At 50.8% G+C, this 18,157-nt stretch overlaps 1 protein-coding gene across 1 annotated transcript; it reads left to right on the plus strand.

Annotated features, from left to right (window-relative positions):
* Positions 1 to 2,459: 2,459 nt before the first annotated feature.
* On the plus strand, positions 2,460 to 6,575 carry KCNA2 (potassium voltage-gated channel subfamily A member 2). Its single transcript, XM_040232078.1, has 2 exons — positions 2,460 to 3,388; positions 3,834 to 6,575. The coding sequence occupies exon 2, from the start codon at positions 3,997 to 3,999 to the stop codon at positions 5,494 to 5,496; it is 1,500 nt and encodes a 499-aa protein (XP_040088012.1). The 5' UTR covers positions 2,460 to 3,388; positions 3,834 to 3,996; the 3' UTR covers positions 5,497 to 6,575.
* The last annotated feature ends 11,582 nt before the right edge of the window (positions 6,576 to 18,157 follow it).

Genomic DNA, 18,157 nt, shown 5'->3' on the forward strand with positions numbered 1-18,157 from the left:
GCCAGGGCAGCTTCTATGGGGCCCTAAACCAAACCAGTCCTACCTGATATTCATCTGTTGTCCCCAGAGCTCACTGAGGTCACTGCCCACCCAGACTACCCCGGCAGCTCTGGGTAGGCCCCAATCGTAAATCCATCTGCCAGTGCAGGAGACTAAGAAACATAGGTTCGATCCCTGGGTTGAGGAGCCTGGTGGGCTACAGTCCATGGCGTCGCAGAGTCAGATACAACTGAGCAGGCATGCAGGCACCTTAATGAAACACTGGAATCCCACAAACCTGGACCCTGTGGGCTCTCAGAGCTTCTATCTGAAACTACAGGCCTAAAGAGGAGGATTCACTGAGCAAGAAGGGATCAGCAGCAGCCTCCCTGGGACTAGAGGCCCTCTGCACACAGGATTCCATGTCTGGTTCAGATCTGGGCTCAAGGAACTGCTGTTTGGAACCATAATTCCGACAGCAGACAAGAACTGGCAGGGGCTTGGGGCTGTCATGGGCCTTCCAAGAACATCCTGACCCTCTCAGGCCCATCATCTGAGCAGAGGGCATCCTGGGCTTCCCACACACTCTTACAAAAGCAAAGGGCATCCTCCACCACCCACCCCGGGGTACCCTAAGCTGCATCCCCAATTTCAGAGCCCCGTAGGCCAGTTGGCTTCCTAAGGTCTGTGAGGAACCCATTTTATAAAGAACCTGGCGCTTGCCTGGCATGCTGCAGTCCATGGGGTCGCAAAGAGTCGGACTGAGTGACTGAACTGAACTGGCGCTTGCCTAGGGCAGCTGCACCGCCCCCTCAAGCCCCCAACCCCAGCCTTTCCTGCCCCTGCTCCTCCGAGGGAGGGAGTCCAGAGGGCCAGCGCTGCAGTTCTGCCGGGTTCCTGCGGCTCCTCCCCGTGGGGGCGAACACAACACCGAGTTTGTGCCACACTGCGGCCCACACCTGCTGTATTCCCCTCTGCGAAGCCAGAGCTTTGGCTGGGTAAGCGGGAGGTGGAGAGGCAGAGCTGCAGGAGAGGGCAAGCCGGCGCGAGAGGGCAAGGAGAGGGTCTGCAGGCTCTGTCTGGCAGCATCATATAATAATAGCAACACGTCTCCCACGCGGCTGGATCCCTTCTCGGGCCTGGGATAGCTGTATTGATTGTTTCCTCCTTGGCTTACTTATGGTTGGCAGGAGTCTCTCATGACCGCTCCTCAACTCTGGTCCCCGGTTCCCCGGCGCGCCGCAGCACCCAGCTCAGCCCTCCGCGAGGTTCTGGTTAGTAAGCTGAGCTCTGCAAAGGATGGGGTGCTTTCCTCGCGGGGAGGGGGCCCAGGTCCGGGGGCCTCACTGAGCGGACAGCGGGTGGCGGCACCTCGCCGCCTCGGGGCCCCGCCGGCCCCTTTAATTCGAGTCCGCCGGCGGCCAGGTGCGGCGCTGCGTGGCGCGGTGCGGCGCGGTGCGGCTGCGGGCGGCGGCCGGGTGCTCCGTACTCGCCGCCCCGGGGGACTGCAGAGCCGGCGCCGGCTGGCCGCCCGCACGCCGCCTCCTGCGGTCATCCAGAAACATGGAGGCTCCGGGTGCCCATCGGGAAGGGTAAATGGGTGTCGGGGCGCTCGGCTGCGCGTGCTACCGCACCCCTGTCCGGGCTGCGGGGCACCGGGCGGCACAGCCTGCAGCGCGGCGGGCTCGGGCTCAGTCCGGGGCGGGCGAACCTGGGCCGGACCGAGCCGGGGCGGGCGATGGGGGGCTGGCGACCCGCGGAAGGAGAGAACAGGCAAAGGGCTCGGGGACCCTCCGGGCAGTGCCGGGCGCGCGGGGCGGAGGGCGCAGAGAGGAGCTGGCGGGTGATGGGAAGCGCAGCTGACATAACCATGTCTGGTAAATAGCGCTGGTTGGTAGGACACGACTCACTTGGGACTGCCCGGCGGCATTCCCTTCTCCGGCTCAGAACGAAAACGGCTTTGCGGCAGAGAAGGGCTTTTCCGCTTCCCTGGGGCCGTGGGCTGCCGGGGAGCCCCCGCTCTTAGAGGAAAGCCAAGATCTGGGGCAGCATCTACTCCCCACCCCCAGAGTTTAGGTTCCAGTGTTTTCCGGAGGGAGATGGAGCCTCGGCGGTCCCTCGGACCCTAGGGGGAAAAGAGCTAGGCTGAGCTCGGGCCCCACCGCTAGATCCCCCCTCCGGACCGGGCAGGAGGGGGTTAAGGTGGAACTGGCTGCAGCAGCCAGCTGGTGGGTCAGGTCCACCCGCGCGGAGCGCGCGGGGCTGAATCCCAGCCTGAGACCGGAGAGATGGGGAGAGGGCTCGGACCCCTCCCCGCCCTGGGGCGGGCGGGATTGGGCGGGCAGGGGGCCAGCCCGGAAGCTGGCTTCCTTCAGGCTCCCCCTCTAGCTGCTGCCAAGCTGCCTCGCAGCCAGGCTGACTGAGACTTGGTTCTGCACTTACTGCCCAAGAGACGTGAGGGGTTTTCTCTTGGGGAGAAATCGGTGGTCGGGCGCTGCCCGGTTCGAATGCCACCCTGCCGGAGGGAGGCCTGCAGTGTAGAGGTCCCTGAGGGAGAGGAAGTCCTGGGAGCAAGGAAACCAGCTTTTGGAGATCGACCTTTCTGTGTGAGAAGTCTCCCTAGATGAGCCCTGGAGGAGTGTGTGTTGGGGGGAGCCAGGCTGGGGAGGAGCGGTTCTTCCTCCAGGACTCTGCAGAGGTCAGAGCTGGGAGTGGGGCTGCAGTGTAGGAAGCTCTCCCCTTGGGAGATGCTGTGTCCTGACCTCGGGATGGGAGGGCTTTTGCCCAGAGTCCCTCCTGATGGCTGCAGAGGACCAATGGGGAACCTGGCTGAGCCAGGGGAGGCCCCTGGAGGAGACAGGCCCAGCCAAGTCTAAAGGCTTGTTCCCTGGGAGAAAACGCTTCCAATGGATGGAAGCCTGCCCGGAAGAGGCTAGGAGGCTGAGGGATAGTTCTCAGGTATGACACCAGAATAGAAAATGGGCATGCAAGAGAAGCTGCCAGAGCTCTCCTGAATCTTGGCACCAGCTGCCCAAAAACTCTGATTCCACCTTGCTGCTGTTTTTTCCAGGCAACGTCACACCTCCTGAGGGCAGCCGGGAGAACTCTGGCTTTTGCTGAGCATTACATCTTACTTCCTTCCTTTCAAAGGCTCCAGATCCCAGCTTACCTGTCCCTGAGTCCTGTGTGCCCCTAACCAGGCATCCCACGACCCCTCCAGCCCAGCTCAGCCCGAGAGCTCACCTCCAGGCCCTGGAGCCTGCCCTCCTGCCCAGAATGACTCACCATTATTTCTATCTCAAGTGAGAAGACGTGATGGGGTGTCGGGCTGCCCGTTTGTATATCTAGGATTCCTGAAGCATCGGATCAGCTCTGCAAGGAAGAGAGCTGCAGATTCCTGCCTTGCCAGGTAAATCAATCTATTGTTTAATAACAGCCGTGTGTAGAGTCACTGGGGTGGAAGCAATGAGGGAGACCCCAGGCCCAAGATTTGTCACTGCAAATACCTCTCAGGGTGCAGGGATCTGCAAGGCATTAGTTTAGTGCCTGGGAGAGGGCTCCCTTCCAACCTCTTGTATGGGGCTGTGCTCCATGAAGCCTGCACAGTGCAGGGGGACCTATGTCAGCCGCCTGCCCCCAGCTCAGGGCATTCCAGAGCTTTCTTGAGAGACCACCACCTGCTTCCCTCCGATCCCCAGCCCAGGTAAACATAAATCTTACTTTTTTGTGGTATCGGTGGTGGTGATGTTTTTGAGCTTCTTGGCTGAGAGAAGAGAGCGGGGGGGATAAAAGCACCCCAGGTCGGGCTGCCAGTGCTGAGTGGTCTTATGTTCTTAACCACCTCTATCTTTCAGCCAAGCGAGGCTCTCTCTCCAGCTCTCAGGGAGCCCTGGGGGCTCTCCCACTGGAACCCAGGCTGATGCCGCTGTGTTTCCTGGGGCCGTAAGCACCATCCCAAGCTCCCAGCCACCAGGCAGCTAGAAGGCGCAGCGAGAGGCGCCTCTCCCGGTTCCAATTATGACAGTGGCCACCGGAGACCCAGCGGATGAGGCTGCTGCCCTCCCTGGGCACCCGCAGGATACCTATGACCCAGAAGCAGACCACGAATGCTGTGAGAGGGTGGTGATCAACATCTCGGGGCTGCGGTTTGAAACCCAGCTAAAGACCTTAGCCCAGTTTCCAGAGACCCTCTTAGGGGACCCAAAGAAACGGATGAGATACTTTGATCCCCTCCGGAATGAGTACTTTTTCGATCGGAACCGCCCAAGTTTTGATGCCATTTTGTACTACTACCAGTCTGGGGGCCGGTTAAGGCGACCCGTGAATGTGCCGTTAGATATATTCTCTGAAGAAATTCGGTTTTATGAGCTGGGAGAAGAAGCAATGGAGATGTTTCGGGAAGATGAAGGCTACATCAAAGAGGAAGAGCGTCCTCTGCCTGAAAATGAATTTCAGAGACAAGTGTGGCTTCTCTTTGAATACCCAGAGAGCTCAGGGCCTGCCAGGATTATAGCTATTGTGTCTGTCATGGTGATCTTGATCTCAATCGTCAGCTTCTGCCTGGAGACGTTGCCCATATTCCGGGATGAGAATGAAGACATGCATGGCAGTGGAGTGACCTTCCATACCTACTCCAACAGCACCATCGGGTACCAGCAGTCCACTTCCTTCACCGACCCTTTCTTCATCGTAGAGACCCTCTGCATCATCTGGTTCTCCTTTGAGTTCTTGGTGAGGTTCTTTGCCTGTCCCAGTAAAGCCGGCTTCTTCACCAACATCATGAACATCATTGACATTGTGGCCATCATCCCCTACTTCATCACCCTGGGAACAGAGCTGGCTGAGAAGCCAGAGGATGCTCAGCAGGGTCAGCAGGCCATGTCACTGGCCATCCTTCGAGTCATCCGGTTGGTAAGAGTCTTTAGGATTTTCAAGTTGTCCAGACACTCCAAAGGTCTCCAGATTCTAGGTCAGACCCTCAAAGCCAGCATGAGGGAATTGGGCCTCCTAATATTCTTCCTCTTCATCGGGGTCATCCTTTTCTCTAGTGCTGTCTATTTCGCAGAGGCCGATGAGAGGGAGTCCCAGTTCCCGAGCATCCCGGATGCCTTCTGGTGGGCAGTCGTCTCCATGACAACTGTAGGCTATGGAGACATGGTTCCGACTACCATTGGGGGAAAGATCGTGGGTTCCCTGTGTGCAATTGCAGGTGTTTTAACCATTGCCTTACCGGTCCCTGTCATAGTGTCCAATTTCAACTACTTCTACCACCGGGAGACAGAGGGAGAGGAGCAGGCCCAGTACTTGCAAGTGACGAGCTGTCCAAAGATCCCATCCTCCCCAGACCTAAAGAAAAGTAGAAGTGCCTCTACCATTAGTAAGTCTGATTACATGGAGATCCAGGAGGGGGTAAACAACAGTAACGAGGACTTTAGAGAGGAAAACTTGAAAACAGCCAACTGCACTCTGGCTAATACAAACTATGTGAATATTACCAAAATGTTAACTGATGTCTGACTGAACCCGATTAACCTACTCACAGCTCAATGGAACTAATGCAGATATTGCATAATAGCCTGCATTGTAGTCAGTGTGTTCTACAGTGTGTATCTGGTTCTGCATGGAGAGCAATAGTCGTGCAAGTGACTTTTGATCTTTTGATTTTTGATTTAGAACACAGAATATCTATCCATGGCTTTCATGCAAATCTTCATCACCGGCTTAGGGGTTTCCAAAGATGGGAGTCACCTATGGAAGCCAGGATTTCAGAAGGACACATTGAGGCCACCTCATAGCAGATACAGAACCCATCACATCAGTGTCACCTTTTCTTCCTAAAGAAATGCACACAGCATCTCAGAGATGCAACTCCCTCCACTACCACCCTCACCCTCCCACCCCACCACCCCACTTGAGCCTACCTCCCCCTTCTCAGAGAAAAAAATGGTGGCTTAGCCTTAAAGTTCTGGTAATTATTCAAAAGGTCATTCCCATTTTTGCATTGAAAAGAACACACAGTGCTGTGTGTTAGAATTACTTTCTGTGTCACAGGCTGGGGGTTTGTGAATTGCAGTTGCCAACTAGATGCTCTGGAGGCTTGTGTTTCATAACGGAAAATGCAGCATTTGGTTTTTTTCTCTGCAGTGTCGAAGTGAGGGAACCCCGGGGGAGGGACAGTTAGGATGACCGAATGTGAGTTGTCAAGTTTCACATTTGCTCCCTTTGCCCTACAGGGAGAAGCTAACAAACCAAGGGACCTCTCAGCTTCAGATTTCACCATTTTTGCAGGCTTCAGGGTCACAAAAACATGTCTGATTTCCTCGTTACATTGGAGTTTGCAGGCATCTGCTTTCTAGTGCTGTGGCCCAGCTACACTGCCACTGCAATGAAATCTACCAGTGATGCGATAGAGCTGCATGGGTGTTTGTTGCATGAATCTCAATATTTAAAACACAGGAGATAACCTATTTTCTTAGTAGCCTACACAGTATTCATATTTAGAGTATTAATAGCCTAGGAATGGCATTGAACTAGGGTTTTTTTTTTCCTTTCCCATCAGACGACAAAAAGCCCTCAATCAAGAGAAAAAAAAAAAAAGACTGGAGTGAGGAACCAAAACTTCTGGCCCTCTAGCCCACCCCATCCCTGTTCTTCCAAGTGGGGGCACAGACCTCAGCAAAGCCAGGAGAGTGAGCAGGGAAAGCAGTGTCTAACACCTCACGTCACTGCATCTTAGGAATGAACCTAGTCATGGGCAAGACTGTACAGCTGACTGGGGCACGTTGTCCTGAGCACAGGCGGATCTGTGGATCCAGTGTATATATCTGTGTATCAAGTGTCTCTTCCATGAGTTCCTCTCCCTAGCTAGCTATAGAGAAAATTGCATTTGAACCTTGTATAAGCTTATGCAATATTCTTGATACAGGGCAATATATGCATGTGTTTGACTATGTGCACTAGAGTGTATATACACGCATATATATATATTTATATATACATATATATACATACATACGTGTGTATATGTATATATGCACACACACACACACACACACACACACACACACACATATATATAGTCATTCTCCGGAGTTCAGGTTCAGGAGCAAACCCACTGCTTGGTGGGTTGGTTGTCTCAGAGACCTAATGGGTTAATTTGTCCCATTGGTCACCCCACTGGGCCTGGGTTTGCTGCCATTGCCTCCGACACTCCAGTCTTCATGGATTCTTAGATGTTCGAATTGTCTTTCTGCCCTTCATGTGCTGCAGCTTCAGTTTCCCACAGCTGAAGCTTGTCTTACCGAGTGCACAAGGGCCCCAGGGCCCTCACAGCTCCAGCTGACCTGGGCCAGACCCACCCCAGGCAGCCCCTCTACAGCCCATCACCTTCATCATCTCCATTCTCATTGTCCCTGCCCTGTCTGGTTTTCATTTGAGACGTAGAATGTATTTAACTAATAGAGAACATACACACGAGAACTACAAACACCATGTCAAAGACATAACCCACAACTCAGATGCAAAATACACAAAATGACATGGTCATCTGGCTCCGTAGCAGTCACTTCCTGGAACCTTTCACTGAAGAGCCAGAATGGATTGCCTTCTTTGAAACCAAGGACATGGAGGAGGAGGGATCCTGGGGCCCCAGTTCCACAGGTCTAGGCTAAAAGGGAACCTCCTCTATGTGGAAATTTCTGAAGTTCAGGACCAAGAGATGGAGTCCCTAGTTGAACCACAGGCATCATTTTGATCACCAGGCTCAAGCTGTCTCCCCCATTAAACTGGCAACCAGGGCTGCGTATGCAACCAAAGGCTGGCTAAAGAATCATTCTCCACCCCTAGAGCAGGCTGAGAGTGAAGGTCACACCGCATAAAGGGAGAGTTCTGGCTGACCCTGGAATGGGTGCAGATGGGGAAGCTTTTGCCTCACAAACTAGGCTTCTTTGCCTTTCAACATCATTTCTTAAATTTCCCAAACACAGTGAGCTGTGTGGTCAGGCTGCCAGTAGTCTCTCCAGCCCTGGCCTCACTGTTGGCTCTTTAGCATCTACAGTTACCTTGGGGGGTGGGGTACCAGCCCAGGGTGCTCGCTAGTTCCTGGTCACCCACATCCTCAGGGATCTACAGGGCATCCCAGGCCCGGCACAAAGCCTCCGTGCTTCTCTTCCTCTCCTTCATGGGAGACGGTGCTGTAATTTCCAAGGCGTGGGCTGGAGGGATGCAGACTTTGAAAAGATAAACGGTAAAATAGCCTATACCTAATGCCTAGGTCGGGTGGTAGATATTTTATCCCAGTGCCCTTGACCTGGGACTATAAAATGTTTACCCACACTGGCACACAGACATACATACCCACCACAAAAGAGATCTACATTGTTGCCATACACAAATACAAAATACTCACCACACATGCAAAATACACAGAGACCAAATTAATGAAAAGGGTACTCAAAAGATATACACTTATATCTGTATCCAAAATATGCACACTCAGCCCAGACATGGAATGTACATATAGAACATACACAAAAGACCTACAAACACCATGTAAAAGACACAACCTGCAACTCGGATACAAACCATACAAAATGACATGGTCATACAGAGTGTACACAAATACCTGCACTCACCATGTGCAAAGACACAGCTCAGATGCAAAATACTCAAAAACAACATGGGCACATGGGTATACATGTGGAATACACGTATACCAAGATAATTTACTATTCTTTGCACATAAAATACACACAAACTCAGTTTATACACCCAATACATCTATTCATATTAGGCACACAAAATACAGCATACATACCCAAGAAATTATACACAAATGCACACCTCAAATAAACTGAGATCCATTCCTCTGCCCCTATATCTATTAATAGGCATAAACAAAAGATCAGATTTAATCACCTTTCCCTAGCCTGCATCTTTCCCCCTCAGTATCCTTCAAGAAATCTCTTCCACTAGTCTCTTTCCCTCTTACTCACAGATTTCAGATAAATAACCTCGAGGCTTAAAGCAAAAAGATGGGCCACCAGGGTCAAGCAGATCTCTGGTTAAGACTGGGAATCTCATTGGGTTTCTACCTATTCACCTTCCTCCCACCAGAAACCCAGGTGCCAAGTGTGGAAGGACCTGGGACAACTGACAGCCCATTAATATACACCTTTTGGCAATGCCCTTTCTTTCAAAGAAAATCCACACAGACAGTGCAATAGCCCAGGCAGCCCCACTCCCAACCCCTGGGATCTCTGGATTCATCCCCATCCTCCTGAAAGCAGTGTTGGCTCAAAACTCTGTAGGGTCCTGGGCCCAGAATGAGAGTGAAGATGCCCCCAACATTCTTTCAGCCCTCAGATCTTACTGTTCCTCCATCCCCAACGGCTTTGTCGGGGGCTGGGTCAGAGAGTCAAGACCCTATATAGACTTTATCTCTTAAAATGAGTCACCTTTACTTGCTTGTGGCATCTCACTTGCTCTTGGGTATAAGCCCAGTGGGGTCAACTCCTGAGTTCCCCCATGAGTGTGCCATCTCAGGCAGGCTTTTCCACTTGCCCCAGCTCCACCTGGACACCGTCTTCCATCTGATGGCTGTACCTTAAGGAGACACACACCAATTCAGCTTATGTAAAACGTGGTTAAGGATAAACCTAACGTTACACAAGCAAACAAGTCTTTTTTTAGAAGGCCTGTTTCATATCCTATATCCTAAGGCCAGATTTAAATGCTTTGTAAGATTAAGTGCTGTTTTGGGGTTACCCGCAGAGCTGGCTCTTCCCACTAGTAGGACTAGCTGAGAGCTAAGTGTGTTTTGGCAAAGGTCTCACCTCAGATGGAAGTTGGGGAGTCAAAGTCAGGCATCAGATTGAAATCAGATCCTCATGGCCTCTACTCCTGCTGTGATCCAGGCTGTGTCCCACCTGCCCTCCTAAACACGGTCACAGCTCCCCTTCTCCAAGAAGGAAGCAGCAGAGGATGGGCATGTGGATCCGTATTTGCACACTTAGTGCAATGTGCTGGGCCTTTGAAGTGTTTTCAGGTCAAAATACCCATTTTCCCTTTAGCTTCAGCAGGTGCCCCCTTGGCTCAAACTTTCAAGAAAGTTGGAGTTCTCAGGACTCTAAAGAAAAACAGGTCCAGGTCGGGTGGAGAGGGTGTCAGAAAGAAAGGGTAACTGAGCTAGTCAGGTTTCAGAGTCAACTTTTTAGAAGCTGAAATTTAGTTAAGGTCATAATGAAGCTCTCTGCTTCCTGAAGCTTCTGTGGTGTTTGACATACCCTTCCTCTCTGCTTCCTCTGCCCCTCTCAGCTGGGCCTCCGAGGATGGACTAGGCATGAAACCAGGAGGTTAGGCTTGAAAGGGGGCCCCAAAGGAGCATGCTCCTAGATTTCATTGACCTGATATGGAAAGGGCTCCCAGGACAGATTTTTTGACCTGAGCCTCCAGCCTGGGTGCTCATGTGGCCACCCCATGTGTGGAAGGCTGCAAGACTAGCTTGTCCTCTCTGCTCTCCCTGGATCTCTCACTCCATTGTACTGAGGTACTGAGGTCTTTGGCCAACTTCCTCACTCATGGTCAGCCATAAAATGTCAGTAGCATCTTTATAGAGGGCAGGCTGGGGCTTCACTCCTGCCCACGGTAGTGGAAAAGAGAGGCAGAGACTGACTTTCCCCAAAGGAAACCATAGGATGGTTTGCAAATTGTATATGAGAATGGCACCAGACCCCCATGGCAGACAGGAGGAGCACACTGCTTTGAATTGTTTCCCCAGGAGTGGGGATGGTGAACCCTGCTCCAGCTCTGGTTCTCCTGGAGCCCGTTGCCATAACAGCCTCCATCCTGGTGATGGCTGTCTGGTGTGAGAGGACTGGTCCACATAGGCTATACTGTCCAGGGTGCTCCTTGGTTACACACTGGAGGCTCCCCCCGCCTTGGCAGATTTGAGCCCACAAACTCAACCTCGTTGAACTTAACATCATTCACCACCTGAGCCAACCAGCAGAGCGCTGGATGCTGGGAGGTGTCCAAATGGCTAGTGTGACCTTCATCTAGATCCTCAGACTTGGCCCTTGTTGAAACCAGCCCTGTTCTCTCATCAGAGCAGCAAGCAGAGAGGGGTGGAGGTGAGGGATCCCCGACAAGCTGGAATAAGTCTCTTTATCAAATGAACCTAGTTATCTTTTCCCTTCTTTCTACTTCCCTTCCCACCAACGTTCAGCTCCATCTCTCATAGTTTATTTTTTAAAGAGGAAAAGTGCAATAAACTAAATAGTGACTGTTTTCTTTAGCAATAGCTATTTCAAAATCTTGTTCTCAGGACTGAAAAGTGATAGTACGTGGATTCTCAGATAATGCCCTTGGCTTCTGGGCATCAGTTCACTGTCTCTGTAGCTCCCTCCTCCTCCCAGATGGTCACGTGACCCCTGCGCTCTGAGGCCCTGGGTCTCAGAGCCCTCCTCTGGAATGTAAACACACACAGGTCTGCTATCTGCACAGGGAAGGTCCAGGAGAAGACTTTTTTTGTCACTCTGACTCCTCCCTGTGTGCACCTCTCTCTGTCTCTGTGTGCGTCTCCGTCCCTCTCGCCTTCCACCTGCCCCCTTCTGCCTGCTCTCACATGGCATTCTCACAACCTCTGGGCACTGAAACCTTGAGTTTGAGTGACCTCACACCAGCCCATCTCACGGACTTTCAGTCAGACTGGCAGGGTGTAATGGAAGCCTGCAGGAAAGCATTTACCAACAGATAAGAATAAAGCATCCTGAGCCATCACGGAAGAGCATTTCCATGCACTAAAAGCCATTGCTTTGTCCATTTGTTCCTCTCCCTCCCCTCCCTTGGGAGATGGATGCAGAGGAATGTGGCCTGGAGGTGTGCACCTGAGATGGGTCGCCTGGGCTGATTTGGGGAGTTGCCCTCTGGCTGCCCTTCAAAATAAGCTGACTTGTTTAACCAAAGGTCTGCCATGATAGCTGTGGAGGAAAGCAAGTGTTGTGGATAGAGGTCTACAGGGACAGTGTTTGTGGGTGGTTAGGGCATGACAGTAGCGAAACAAAGACTCCACCACCCACTATAGTGTACTGTTGCACAAATATTTGCACATGTTAACTGGGGACTTTAGAAGAGCGTCCTTTCCTGGAAAAAAAAAAAATCTGTGCAGCTGAATTTTGAGACTAGACGATCAGGGAAGGCTGGCAACTCCAGGGTCCCACCTCATTCCTTTTCAGTCTACCTTGCTCTATACCCGCGTATACAGCAAAACCTCAGTTAACTGACGGGGAAATCCTCAGGGAAGGAAGCCGTCTGATGGCTTTACAAATGGGTTTTTTGGGTGGGAAGGGGAAAATGTGTTTTGGTTCACCCTTTGTTACGGGGGAAAAAAGTCTTTCCTAAGTTGGTTAGTATAAACTTTCCTGCCTTAGTAAGCAGAATGTTTGAAGTTGATAGGAGACCTTGCATTGCTCAGGGTCAGTATCCTCAACCTCAGTGCTCAATGTAAAGAAGTGTGGGTGGAGAAGACCAAAGAAATAGATAGGCTAGATGTCTGCTGGCTACAAGACATCTCTGGAAGTTGGACATTTGGGCTCATTAGATAATACCCTTGCTATCATTTGCCTCTTTCTACTGGAAGCAGAGTAAGAAAACATAATTCTTGTTAGTCAAGGTTTTGGTTAATTGGTCCTGAGTTATCAGAGGTTTTCCATATATACATATATCTGTGTATATATATGTATAGTATATGTATATATGTATACCATTGTTTCAAAAAATTATACAGTTATACAGTGACCAATCCCCTTAGCTTCACTAATGTGGAATACATTTGGCAACCCAAGAAATACTGCATTTATTTGAATTTTTAAAATGACCTCCCTTTGCATTCTTACCATTACTTCAGTTCAACTTTTTTTCTCCTGCCCAGGGACTTCTCTAGAAGGTAGTTCTTTCATAACAGAAGATCAGGCTTCAGCATCTTTCCCTTCCCAGATGGCTGCCTGACTCAGGGATAAAAGGGAAGTCTGATCTAAGAGCCAAGTGCTTTATCTTTTGTTCTGCCTGTCCGACAGGAAAAGTTATTACAAACTTTGTAGTTCTGGGTGAGGGGAAAGCTTAAAGACCTGGCAAAGGACGGATCTCTTTTGCTTTCTCTTTGTCATCGGTGGTAACCTAGGCTTGAATTTCATGAGATCTGAAAATAATAGCTAAAGAATGCCTCTGCCCCATGGAAGGTGAGATGTGTAGCAACCCATGAAACTAACAAATCCATCCTCTTGTTGAGTCTGACCAAATCTAGGTTGTAGGCGTAGGCAGTAGAGCACCCATAATTCAGCTGCCTCTTTGGAGAAACACCAGGGTCTGAGCTGAACCATGCTCTCATTCTCCATCTCCCTGGCAGTGTGTTAGACCCATGGGAGACAGCTCCAGCCTCGCCTCCTGCAATTGACTGCATGTGCTCTACCTAGACGTGGGTGGGAGGGGTTCCTGTTATCTGATGCAGTTGAGATGGAGCAGGGGTGCTTGCCCTCTCTCAACACTCCCAGCATATGTACTAGCAGTCAGCTAGTAGAATCTCATAAACCAGACTTAGCATGGCCAGCTGGTAAACTGGAGCAACCGAGGCAGCTTCTCTGGACGGCTCCTTCTCACACTGCCTGAACCTCAGCAAGGAATCGGATATAACTTTCTGTGCTCCTCTGCACTCCTAAAATAGTCAGATATGTTCCAGATAAGTATGCAGCTGAGAACTGCCTGCATCATTCCACGGACAGATGCACCAGGCAGGTGTAATTACGTAACAGTGTGGACAGCTGCTACAACATCTAGGTAATTGAGGGCAGTGTAAACGCGGCTGTGAGTTAGGACCTTTGATAGCTACTCAGAGAGGACTCCGTCCTGGGGTCTCTTCTCCATTCTCCTGAGAGGACTGTAAGTCTTGCCTCTCCTGGAAGATGATTCCTCAGACACTGACTTTGTTAGTATGAGCACATAAACACTCTGGGCTGCTAGAGAAAGCAAGACAAGGAGCTGGGAGGGAGAGGATTTTCAGGGGTTCACTTTGCTACTCATTTCCGTGTCAGTGCCGACATGCCTGCCTATTGAGCTTGTGAAGTGCAGGGTGAGGACTGTGATTGCCAGGTAGGGCTGGAAAGGAGCAAGCAGCCACAGGCTAAGAAGTGGGAGAGAAAAGCAGGGAGAGCAGCCTGGCTGGCTTTGGCGAGGGTGAGTGTCAACTCTGAAGGGTCTGAACATGCTCCATGCTTGCCCCAGTTCTGCCTTCACGTGGGATCTGGCGACCCAGTTTCCCTTTGTTGCTGTGCTTGGATGATTCCTTCATTTGAAGAGCCCCAGGAAGCTGGAGAGTCCCATGATCCAACTCCAGCCTGCTGAGCAAACAATGCCCTGGCCAAATTGGCCTCTGACTGGGTTTCTGCATCCTTGCACCCCTTGCTCCACTAAGGGTAATCTTGGAACAATCTGAATTAATCATGCCAGCAACCAAGGAGGATTCTCTAGTTTTCATCAGGGACACAGCTGTAAAGCTCATGAGTGCACGATGCTATTTCCTTTTCTAGACCTGTGTGTGTATGTGCTTCTATAGGCTGTCTCTGGAGATTTTATATATTGCATATATATGTAAAAATGTGGAAATGGCCACTCACTTAGGCTCACACAGCACAGATTCCAATTAGGGTTTGCACTGGCTTCCTTGCTGCTCAGGCATGGCTCCATAGCTGCCTCTGTGTCCTAGCTCTAATAATTTCTGAAAACTCAAAGAGGAGAAGCAGATAAATAAGCCTCCCTGGGATCAATAGGAGAAGGAACTCCAGGGCTGATGGTAAAGCTCCGTAAGCATGATGCCAAAAGGGAATGGGGTCTCCATGGTGATAAGAGACTGTGGACCAATGGGAGCTGAAGGCGGAGCAGGACTTGTGGGGAAGACTCATGGGAGTTGGGAGTCATTTAACTATTTGTTTGCTTCGTGAAAATTTAGACACCAGCTATAACTGCATTGCACAGGATGTATAGGTATTATCATTCTTGCTGACATATTCTGGAAGCTTTCAGCCCCACCAACACTGCCCCGCCCAGGACTTCTGCAGCTGAGAGTTTCTGTGTCAGTAGGGTCTGATATTTGTACATAGGTTATACATAAATGTGTACATACGTGCCTCAATTGCCTGTCCACCTGATCATAAGTGTACATAGACTTCATGGAGCTCCACAGTCTTTTGTAAATATCAACACAAGTAAATAAGTATATAAATATATATTACTGAGGATTTATTTTAACATCATTCTGTGTGAAATGAAAGAAAGAAATAAAATTTTTGACAGACCCTGATGATTTCCACTTCTTTCTTGCCCGACTGAATTACCATCTCTCCACCAAGCACATGTGCTTACCCCTCCCTCAGTCCAATCTCTGTGGCCATGAGGGCCCATCCAGAGACCAGGGCAGGACAGGAAAGGGCTCTCCTGGAGGCATCAAAGACTGCCCAGGCCATGTGCTCACCTGCTCCTGTCCTGAGAGCTCAGTGCACGTGAAGCAGAAGGTGGGGATGGGAGTTAGTGGAGGGCTTGAGATTCCCATTTGTATGAGTGCTTCCTGTGTCTTTTGTGGAACTAAGGGATGTGTGGGGAGGGGGAACCCCGTTTGAAAACCAGAGGCAATCAGACCCCTGGGAGTCACTGAACTCCAGCTGCACCCACCCTTCCAGGTCCTTTTCTCAAACCCACCCCCATTCCTGCCCATTCCTGCCAATGCCTTCAAAGGAGGAGGGGCCTGGTTTTCCAGCCATGCAGTGGCACCTCCTTGGAGAAGATTTTGACACTCACACACCCACACGTTGCTGAGGCATTTCCTCTGAGGGCTATCTTAGTCCATAGCTGAGCTCCCCTGCACTCGCAGAGCTCAAAAGTGGCCGTGGTGTGGGGTGTGACAATATAGTGTTCCCCCACCCCAACACCCCTAACCCCTAGCCCCACCCCCACCCTCACAGAAGTCTCTCGTTAATGATTTCTACTTATACCTATTCCGGTCCACCACACTCTGCCCCCGGGAAACAGGCCAACTGAAGCACCTGGCCCTCCCGCTCCCTCCCACTTCACCTTCAGAAAAGCTCTGTTCTGGGCAGCAGGTGCTGAGGTGACAAGGGAGAGGGTGAGAAAGAAAGGAGATCCATTTAGGACAACAACGGCTGCTGCTGGCTCCCTTGCCCAACAGGCATTTCGCCCAGCGTGGAGGGGGAGCGTGAAGTACCCCCAGAGAGCTCTAGACGGCTGCAGAACAGCCCCAAGCAAACTTGCGGGGCAGGGCTCCTCTCCCCAAAGAAATGCTACGCTGAGTCAGGCTTCCAAGGTCAGTCCCTCCTGCTAGACAGGGAACTCCCACCTCCAAGGAGCTGAGAGCTGACAGCTCAGGAGAGTTTCTCTCTCCCTGAGTGTTTAGATTCTGTCAGGTAAACACCTCAAGGGAAAAGTGAGGGGGGCAAGAATGCGTGGAAGCTACAGCCTCAAGGTTCCCATTCTTCACTTGTGTTGGGGCCGAGGGCTCAGTTAGTTCAAGTGCAGAGCAGCCTGGCCACCTGAGCACACGGGCCCCTTCATTAGCAGGCCTGGGGCACCTGCCCTGTGTACTCCCCCCCACAAAGGCTAGAACCCTGGCATTTGCCCACCTAGTTCCTTCCAATGAAGGGGGGTGCTTGGTGGGGTGGGTGCAAGAGGGACAGCCCATATATTCCTGGAGCCAGTGTGTTGGACTGGAGGAGTGAAGCTTCTTTGGAACAACTGAGAAACTAATTTAATCCCAGTGAGAGGGGAAAGGCTCTGGAGCCAAAGGCTTGGGCTTGAATCCCAGCTCCATTGTCCATGAACTCTGAGACCCCGGCATACTACAACACTCTCCTTGACCTCAGTTCCTCATCTCTGTAAAAGGAATCTGATGCCTACCTTATCTGCTGAAGACTAAATGCATGCCTGGCACATACTAGGAGCCCAATAGCAATAGCAAATACTTCCAGAAAGAATGGCCTTGGATTCTCAGAAATCTAAGATGTAAAAGTTAAAGGATTTTTCCACCTCTTCTGATCCAGAGGTTCCTCATCTGGGCTAAAAGGTACAAGAATTTATTTCAAAGGTTCTAGGAAACTTCTGAAATTACGTACAACGTGCTATCACATGGTCATCTTTTCATGGAGAGGGTCCACAGCTGTCCATGGCCCCCAAACTTAGAATGACTGGTCAAAGTTAGACCCATCACCTTCTCCACAATGTCCAGGAAGAAAAAGTGATTTCCTCTGAGTCATTTTCATTTATTCAAAAAGTAGATTTGTACTTGGTCCTTAGGATACTTTGCCCTTGTGGGTCTTCTAGGGCAAGACAGAAATTCACCTGCTGTGAGTTAGTAGCCGACTCAGAGCCAGACCTGCTCCTGGGACATCTCTTTCCATTAATCTATTCCCTTTGTAGCAGCTGTGCCTGGGCCTCAGGCCTCCAGATCCAGACCTGAAGATTCCCCAGGCAGGTTTAGCACAGCAGTAGGGAAAGGACCACATATTTTGGTGTGAAATTAGTGCTATTGAAATAATATGCAAATAAGGTAGGCCTGCATCTCTTTGATCCAAGGACAGGGGCATTTTCTAATCTGACTTGTCAGCTCTGATTATCTTCTCTCTTTTTTCCCATAGCCTCCCCCCTCACTCGGGGCAGTAAATAGCCCCCACATCACTGGCTTATCCTCAGAAATGAAGGCTCTTTGGCTCTGTCTCTCTTCCAACCTGAACACAAGCCAGGGCTCCATGTTTAATGGTTTGTGGTGAAGTTAGAAGAAAACTCACCCATCTGCAGGGATTCCTGTACCCAGGAAAATCTGCCCTTCCCCGGGTATGTTTTGATGGAAGATTTACACTCTTTTCACAGATCATTTGGGAACCACCAACAACCATGTGAGAAGTCAAACCACAGCCACTCTATTTCAGTGGCATTCAGTGCCTTCTCTCTCCCAGCCTAAACTAGGTATCTCCAAGTATCTTATTAATCTCTGACTCCCCGGCATCTGACATAGTGCTAGGCACAATGAATATTCATTGAATGAATGAATATCTACATCACAAAGACACAATGGTGGCCAATATATCCATACTCTTAGAACAGCAAAGATACAGCCATACCC

Source organism: Oryx dammah, unplaced genomic scaffold (genome assembly GCF_014754425.2).
Source record: "Oryx dammah isolate SB20612 unplaced genomic scaffold, SCBI_Odam_1.1 HiC_scaffold_28, whole genome shotgun sequence".
Classification (NCBI taxonomy): Eukaryota; Metazoa; Chordata; class Mammalia; order Artiodactyla; family Bovidae; genus Oryx; species Oryx dammah.